The sequence below is a fragment of the Pseudomassariella vexata genome (assembly GCF_002105095.1).
Source record: "Pseudomassariella vexata strain CBS 129021 chromosome Unknown BCR38scaffold_4, whole genome shotgun sequence".
In the NCBI taxonomy this organism is placed as follows: Eukaryota; Fungi; Ascomycota; class Sordariomycetes; order Amphisphaeriales; family Pseudomassariaceae; genus Pseudomassariella; species Pseudomassariella vexata.
In genome coordinates, this window is record NW_024467959.1 from 2057355 (window position 1) to 2065530 (window position 8176).

At 50.9% G+C, this 8176-nt stretch overlaps 3 protein-coding genes across 3 annotated transcripts; 1 reads left to right on the forward strand and 2 right to left on the reverse strand.

Moving 5' to 3' along the window:
* Positions 1–211: 211 nt before the first annotated feature.
* On the reverse strand, positions 212–1104 carry BCR38DRAFT_159774 (uncharacterized protein). Its single transcript, XM_040853772.1, has one exon. The coding sequence runs from the start codon at positions 808–810 to the stop codon at positions 328–330; it is 483 nt and encodes a 160-aa protein (XP_040718160.1). The 5' UTR covers positions 811–1104; the 3' UTR covers positions 212–327.
* A 295-nt stretch (positions 1105–1399) lies between these two features.
* Positions 1400–3818, forward strand: BCR38DRAFT_301030 (glycoside hydrolase superfamily; the record flags this gene model as incomplete). Its single annotated transcript, XM_040854556.1, has 2 exons — positions 1400–2980; positions 3138–3818. Coding segments are annotated over 2 exons (2262 nt in total), but the record flags the coding sequence as incomplete, so codon positions are not given.
* Positions 3819–5952: 2134 nt separating this feature from the next.
* Positions 5953–6321, reverse strand: BCR38DRAFT_336856 (uncharacterized protein; the record flags this gene model as incomplete). The annotated part of the gene is made up of 1 exon (XM_040855490.1): positions 5953–6321. A coding segment is annotated over one exon (369 nt), but the record flags the coding sequence as incomplete, so codon positions are not given.
* Between the last annotated feature and the right edge of the window lie 1855 nt (positions 6322–8176).

Consider the following 8176-nt stretch of genomic DNA (forward strand, 5'->3'; position numbering starts at 1 on the left):
CAGGGCGCAGCTCAAGATCGCTTTGAGTTTGAATGGTTGTACGGCCAACCCCGTCGTCCAATGAGGAGGACCAGCGTCTATCGATCGCTTCTGCATTAACTGGGGCTTTTTGGTGTTTCCTTCGTCTTCCGCCTATCATGATGAGATATTGAGAAGGAAACTCGGAACTAACGGCCTCCTGGTGACACTTCGTCGCTGATCCGAGAACTCCAAATTTCTCCATGTGTAGTGTGCTATCATGCTCATACAGTACTTCGTGGTGCTTGTGCCACCAAGGTGAAAGAGAAATGCGCGTGGTCTCGGAGGCCGCGTCCTTGCCCTGTCGGGCTACAATGCCTCGCGCGGAACAACAAATTGATTGAGTGCGCCTCTTTCGAACAGCTTTGACGCCGGATTCCAGTCATTTTGTCCAACTTCCGTATGAAAGCCATTTGCTGTCATTTGATCCAGCTGCCCGACCGACGTCTTGGAACGATCGACACCGAGCACGAAGGGTGGGTTGGTTGCTGGGTAAGTAGTGGACACAGGGCAAAAAGCCTGGAAATAGATGGCCCCGATCCCACCGTCAGCGCTGCAGCAACCACACCACATCTGGGCAACACAACCTGGAAGAGGATCCAGAGCTGCAGGTGAACAAAAATAATACGAGCAAGGCGCCGCCTCACCCAACACAAAGCTGTCTGCGATTCCTATTTTCTCTGTGAAGATTTCCTTTGAGGGGATCAATCCGCTCGTAAACCCAGACACTTTCCAAAAGGGCTTTCTCTGTTGCGTTCGTCCGTAGTATTGCAAGCTTGTGCGCCGTTCCATTCTTGCGGTACAGACCCAGGTACCGTACCTAATTGAGGCAAGGTTCGAGTCGCATCCCAACCGCCCGCAACGTTCAACCGCAAACGCAGCTCTTGCAGTCACCGTCGCTGCGCCGAAAACTTTCTGCCAAATCGAGAAGCCTCTTGCATCAACGCCCGCCGCGATTCAAAGCATCATATTATCAAGGAAGGAGGGAGGCAGCATTGGCAAGATATAGGTGTCTGACTCGGCCGACAGCAGTTCTGTCCGTCCCTCTCGTTTGCGGGCTTGATTGCAATTCAGACGAGGTGTCTCAACATCCCGGCTTCATCCCCGTTCCATTCCCCGGCATCCGTTCGCCCACGACAGTCTGCATCACCCGCTCGATACGCGCTGCGATATCAAGCATCAGGGCAGCTTGGTTGGGGAGGCACACGAGAAAGCGAAATTGGCACAATTCGACCTCCTCAATTCATCCACCTCGGCATTATACAGTCCACTCCCAATATCCCATCAGCCCACTAGACCCCATATCTCCTCAATTAAGCCCTACCAAGGGTCAGACCTCCCTTTCGACCCACTCCCCCGAGGGGCAAGAATAACCATAAACATGGATCGCCGCTACTCGTTTGATTCAAACCCCGACGAGCGCGTGCCTCTGGACGAACCAAACGACACATTGCACCACTCGCCTTCCCGAAACCTATATCTCCAGCATTCTTCCTCCCCCCAACAGCAACCACCGCCGCATCCGTCACTCGAATACGAGAACCAAGCTTCTTCGAGCTATCAAGATTCCCGTCACACGTCTCCCGTCCGTGGAGGAAATCATCCAGGTGCACATCCCGAGTCTACTTTTGCTCGATTGAGGGAGGAACGACGGCGCAGTCGCGGCTACGAGGCAGCAGGGTCCGGTACTGGAGCAGACGCATCACAAAGCGCACCGCCACCCGCCGCCCCACATCGCGGGCACAGTGGAAGATCAGGTTGGAGCCAAGAACGCGGCTACGCACCAGCTCCGCCAAGCGCCATCACTCCCGGCGTCGACAATTTCGGAGAAGGAGCAGCGGGCGGATTGGCAGGCATCGCTTCGAGTATAGCGGAGCGCAACGCTCGCGAATCCGGCATGGACGCCATGAGGGATGGGCCGCATTATGTGAACCAAGATTACGGCGAGTCCTACGATCCTCAACAATCCCATTATGCTCAACAACCACATGCTTACGACAACGGTTACTATGACCAGTCGCCTGCTCTGCGGTCGGACCCTTATGCTTATGGGGCACAGCACTACCACGATTCTTCGCCAAGCTTGGCGCCGTTAGGGGCAGCCGCCTTCCCATCGGAACGTGGCACACCGACTAGAAGTCGACACAGCTACGCTAGTGACCCTTTCGAAGACCCACACTCGCTCTATGCCCAACGCTTGGATCCACGCGTAGGTCAGGTCGATCCCAATGACATTATGGATGACGGGGATGACGGTCTTGAGTACCGGCGTCCGGCTCGAAATAGTATGTTGAGTCTGGGAAACGCAAGTGACCGTAGTGGCAAAAGCGGTAACGCTGCGGCTGCTGTGGCGGGTGGAGCGGCAGCCGGCGGCGTGATCGGGGGACTCGGTGGCAGGAACCGGAACGAATATGGTCCAGTGCAGAACAGCACAGGCTACCAAGCCGGCGGTGCTAGCGAATACGATCTTGCAGATCTCGGAGCTAAGGAGCAGTCAGAATGGATCAAGAAGCAAACGGGAAGCCAGAAGAAGTGGAAGTGGTTGATCGTCGCCGTTGTCGCCATCCTCGTCATAGGCGGCGTGGTTGGTGGTATTCTGGGTGGTGTAGTCTTCAATAAGAACAAATCCGGCAGCAGTAGCGGTGGAGGACAATCGGCAGACGAAGACACCAACGAAAACGGCGACCTTGATATCAACTCTTCTGAGATCCAGGCCCTCCTCAACAACAAGAATCTCCACAAGGTGTTCCCGGGTGTTGATTACACACCTCTTAACACACAATATCCCGACTGCTTGTCGAACCCGGCCTCCCAAAACAACATCACCCGCGACGTCGCTGTTCTCTCCCAGCTGACCAATGTCATCCGATTGTACGGCACTGACTGCAATCAGACCCAGATGACGATACATGCGCTGCGGCAACTGAAGATGGACTCGCACATCAAGATCTGGATGGGCGTCGTATGTATTCTCGAGAGTTATCTTTTCCCCTTTCTGGTCTGTGTCGAGAGTAAAAATGCCCAACAGAGCTGTCTTGGGTGTTTTTTGCTGTTGAGACGCGACTTAGAATCCGCTATCCTCGCTGGTTAGTGGTAAATACTAACTCTCCTTGTTACAGTGGCAAGACGGCAACGACACGACCAACGATCGCCAATTGACACAGATGTGGGATATTCTCGACGGCTACGGTGATGAGCCCTTCGCAGGACTGATTGTAGCCAACGAGATTTTGTTCCGCGAGCAAATGGACACTAGCCAACTTGGAAAATTACTTTCCGATGTGAGAAGCAACTTGACCGAGCGGCAACTGAGTCTTCCCGTTGCTACCAGCGACTTGGGCGATAAGTGGACCTCAGAGCTCGCGGATGTCTCCGACTACGTCATGGCCAACATCCACCCCTTCTTCGGCGGCATCAACGCCAAGGACGCCGCGTCGTGGACTTACTCGTTCTGGGAGAACAACAACGGCGCGTACTTCAAAGAGGACAAGTCGAAAAATATCATCTCGGAGACGGGATGGCCGACCCAGGGCGGTACCGACTGCGGATCCGAGACCGTGACCGTCTGCCCCGACGCCTCGGTCGCCGGCATCGACGAGCTGAACCAATTCATGGAAGATTGGGTGTGCGCAGCGCTCACTAATGGCACGAATTATTTCTGGTTTGAGATGTTTGACGAGCCGTGGAAGATCTCATTCGATGAGCCTGGCAAGGAGTGGGAGGATCACTGGGGGTTGATGGACGTCAACCGTAAGCTAAAGGAGGGAGTCAAGATTCCGGATTGCGGCGGCAAGACGGTGGCGTAGGAGCAACTTAAGGTGGTCGGCCGCAAGGAAGCAAGCAACATATTGTTCGATATTTGCATACAGTCGGTCCATGGGGTGGAAATATTAAAATGCTAAAACGAGGTGAAATTCAGGGCGTCGGTGGCCATCGATATGAGGCTAGGAGTTATTGTGGGAGAAAGAGTCAGCATGTTCTCTTTTTTTGGTCACTGTATCATAACATTTGTGCGAACGATCGATGTCCCCAGCTTCTGCGAGACAGAAAAGGGAAGGGAAGGAAGGGAAGAAGGCTCGTTACATGTGTGATTATGGCAAGCGAGTAAACGGAATTATTACGCAAGATGATGGACGAGGTTTACATTCTACGATAGAAGTTTGGTGTTGGTGTTGGTCGTTCGGTTCTTCCTTCATTGCAGCAAAGTTCGTTACTATCAAGAACACGGTTATGGGGCCAAACCTTCGCAATCGGCCTCAAGGCCTCAACATTTATTAGGGTTCGTTGAGTTGCCTCTTATACAGCCTGTATAATCGCCTCATAATGATTCGGTCTATTGAACCATAAGTCGTACCCTTCGTGAACCAAGCAAGAAAGCATTCATTCCGTCATTTCAAACAGTGACAGGGATCGTTAGTTTTGTACATGTGCAGAGCAGTGCCGGGAGCGTCACAGAGTTTTCGTGTATCGTTCCAGCTCTGTTTGCCCGTAGAAGGGTACGAAGGCAATAGGAATAGACAAACAATGAAATATTAATACTTGCAACGATTTTTCTCTCTCACTATTTCATTGTCAAGCCTACTCAGGCGAGATTCATTATTGATATGCTCGAATTTACAAACTGTGGGTGGGATGATGGTTATGGTGGTGTGGCGCCTCATTTTAATGGCCTTAACTCCATAGTTGGAAATACATGTCCTTCTCCCTCTTGTTCTTCACAACAAAGGCTTGACAGAGGTGAATGAAAAACACACATTCCCCCCAATGTCAAAATACATCACTTGAGCCACTTAGTGGGTGGTCCCCGAAGCCTCTGGCGTTGGCTGCGGCCCGGATCCCGCAGTAGCCCTAGTACATGCAGAAACAATAACACTAGAGACGACGCACTGCTTCAATAAGGGTGTCACCGAAATTCGTCACGGTGGAACCTGCCGAATCACTCCCAAAACACATTTACTCCAAATCTCACGTATCAAGTCAACAAACTCCCAGGCAGGGTGTCTCCTCTTCACTTGTCTATCGACAGCAGGGAGGGGTATGGCCTAGAAAGTACCCTGGAAATTGGATAGTGTCTCACAGCATATCTAGATCCTGGATGATGTCTCGGTACACACAACGGGGCATCACGGACCATCGCGCCTCCGTCAACGACCGCCAGGTTGAGCTTGAGAGATTGGAACTGGAGATGCCGAGTTACAGTCCCACTTGGGTGCGGCGGTTGGCTTCGAGGTGGCGTTATCATTGGAAGTGCCAGGAGACCGGCTGCTGCCGCAGCGGAGGGAGGAGGTACACCTAGCCCCTTCCTACCCGTGCCATTGTCGTGTAAGTAAATGCGAGTGAAACGGCATAATTCCCTGTAAGGAAGCCCTCAGCCTTTGAACCGGAGCCCAATCTGTTCTCCCGGTACCTAGAATGCCGCGCCTCTATCTACAGAAACGTCATCTTCACCTTTACGAGCTTTAAGACAGCCTAAGACTACTTGGGGCGCACCAAAGTGCGGTAGGCCATGGAATTCGACAAATCGAGTTCGGCTTCTCCTTCCCCATAGAGGAGGACGCCGTGACAGACAAGTTGGTTGTTCCTCATCTCCAAGCCGCCGTGCTGTGGGACGAACTCTGGCGAAGCCTAGCGGCCATGAAGAGCTGCTTGGGTTCAGGGTCTGGATAGACGTATTGGACAGCCGGCAGAGGCGGAAAATTGTTACTAGCCCTGAGCTGTTCGATTTCGATGAAAGGGTGTCACAGCTTGTCACAGTTGACAATGCAGTTGCCTGGCGGGAACCCCGTTACACTTTTTTATAGCTCCTAGCGACCGTCTTAATTTTCCCCTCAAACCCTGAGCTAAGTGACATTCGGCCGCAGCAAAGGGGTTACACTATTACTAAGTTATTCATATTTTATATAATACCCAACTCTTAGATCTATATAAAGCCCATTACTTTCTGTACAAGTTATCATTCTGCGACGGCAAATTCCTCAAAATCATCTCCGACATCTCCCAATCCTCAGACCCAACAGCCGTGTGGGCATAGAACAAAACCAACAGATCATACTTCTGCTTCAACTCATACAGCTGCGGGTAATTGCTCCCAAAGAAAGCTTGCGTGAAATCAGACTCAATATAATCCGCCTCAGACATGTACGCCCCGGCTCCAGGGGAAACGTCACTCCATCGTTGCATCCAGTCAAATGTCAGCGTATCACTCGTCTGCTTAATCTGTGGCTCTTCCAAGGTCGGATCCCACAACGTCGCCGCGATGGCGTGCAATACCGTGTTCCGCCATGCCGGGTTCACGCCATTGTCCGGATATGCCCCTACGCACAATCACGTACGCGCTTGCGTTTCTACACTTCTGGCTCAACAGGGGGATACCAACGAATTAGGGAAGAATTGGCTCAACCGATTTGTCTCTAGACATCCAGAAATTCGTACCAAGATGGGTAGAAAGCAGGAGACAGCTCGATTCAACTCGTTTACACCAAAAGCCGTACATTGGTACTTTGATATCCGTGAGAGAGAATACGGCTGGATTAAGCCAGAAAATACAGTTAATGTCGATAAGGGAGGCATAATGGCTGGCTTTGGTAACTATCTATTAGTCTCTTAGGCAATTATCTGTGCTAATTACTATACTATAGGCCTTGACGGGCTCGTATTGGGGAGTTCTGACGCCCAACAGAAGGCTATAATTAAGAGCTCACAGGGCCGTAGTTGGACTACCTTTATTGAAGCCACTACAGCCGATGACCGCCTTCTAGAGCCAGGTATAGTGTTTAAGGGCAAAGAGCTCCAAAAACAGTGATTCATTGACCAATTCCGAGAGATCTGTCCCCACTGGCGCTATATAACGTCACCAAATGGCTGGACAGACAACCATATAGGCCATCAGTGGCTTATTGACGTATACTTGCCTCAGACGCAGCCAGCAGACCCCTATGATGCTAGGCTAATTATACTAGATGACCATGGATCCCACGCCTCTGTAAGTCTTCTAGTTATTGCAGTATAACTGTACTAACTGGGCTATATAGGATGAGTGGATGACTACGTGCTTTATGTACAATGTATACTGTTGTTACTTACCGGCACACACTTCCCATGACTTACAGCCAAATGAAAATGGCCCCTTTAACGTATTGAAGTCGGCCTATAGGGCAGAAGTCAGTAAATTGGATAGAATGACGGATGCGGCGCCAGTTGATAAAGTCAACTTTATCCGGTGTTATAGTACTGCACGCATGGCTATAACCGATAAGGTCATTAAATCTGGCTGGATAACTACTGGAAATTGGCCAATTTCAAGGGCCAAGGCACTGCGGCATCCAGAAATCCAGGTAGATGTTGATAAAAGGGGCACTCCACCGCTGCCACAAGCCCCTGGATTTGACAGTGATTCTACACCCCGTACGAGCCGTCAAATCCGCAACTTTGCGAAAAAGTCAAGCCCACATAGCCGCTATAGGCTACAGAAGGTTGCCAAGGGGGTTGAAGCCTTAGAGGCAGAGTCGGTAGCCGAACGCACTAAGGCTACGGCATTACAGGAGGAACTAGACCGCTTGAAAAGGGGTAAAAAGCGCAAGTCACTGCCAAATCCGAATCGCCGTTTTATAACAGTATCAGAAGCACTAGCTGCAGGGGAGCCCATACCCCCTAATAACCGTCAAGAACAAGCCAATAATGGGAAAGTTGTGGAAGTTGAGGATGAAGGGGTTGATTCATCAGAATCAGAGGCTACGGCGATGATTTGCCGGCCGCTGTAGTCACACGAAGTGGTCGTACAGTCAAGAGGTGGCAATATTCTTAAACTCCATAATAATAGCTACATAATGGTATAACTACGGTATAAATAGCTTCAATATGTACGGAATTATGTGTAAGTAAAAATGTAGTGTTTTTGCAGTATTGTGCTCAATTAACGTTACCGGTGGGGTGGTGGGGGATGGTATAGCTTACGAATTGCTGTGTTACCCACGACTATTATCTGTGCGTAAACAGTATGCTGCAGCGGCAGCAACAAAGCTGCCGCGACAACATCCCAGACATTAAGTATGATTGGTGAGATGTGGGTGCACGAATGTGATAAGCTGTGGCGCATACGAGAACGAGACGGAACGTACATGGTAACCCAAAACTGTATTGTATGCTCTTCATATATCAC

Excerpts from the sequence above, each read along its gene's own strand:
- BCR38DRAFT_159774 (XM_040853772.1), bottom strand. The coding sequence starts at position 810 with ATGGAACGGCGCACAAGCTTGCAATACTACGGACGAACGCAACAGAGA.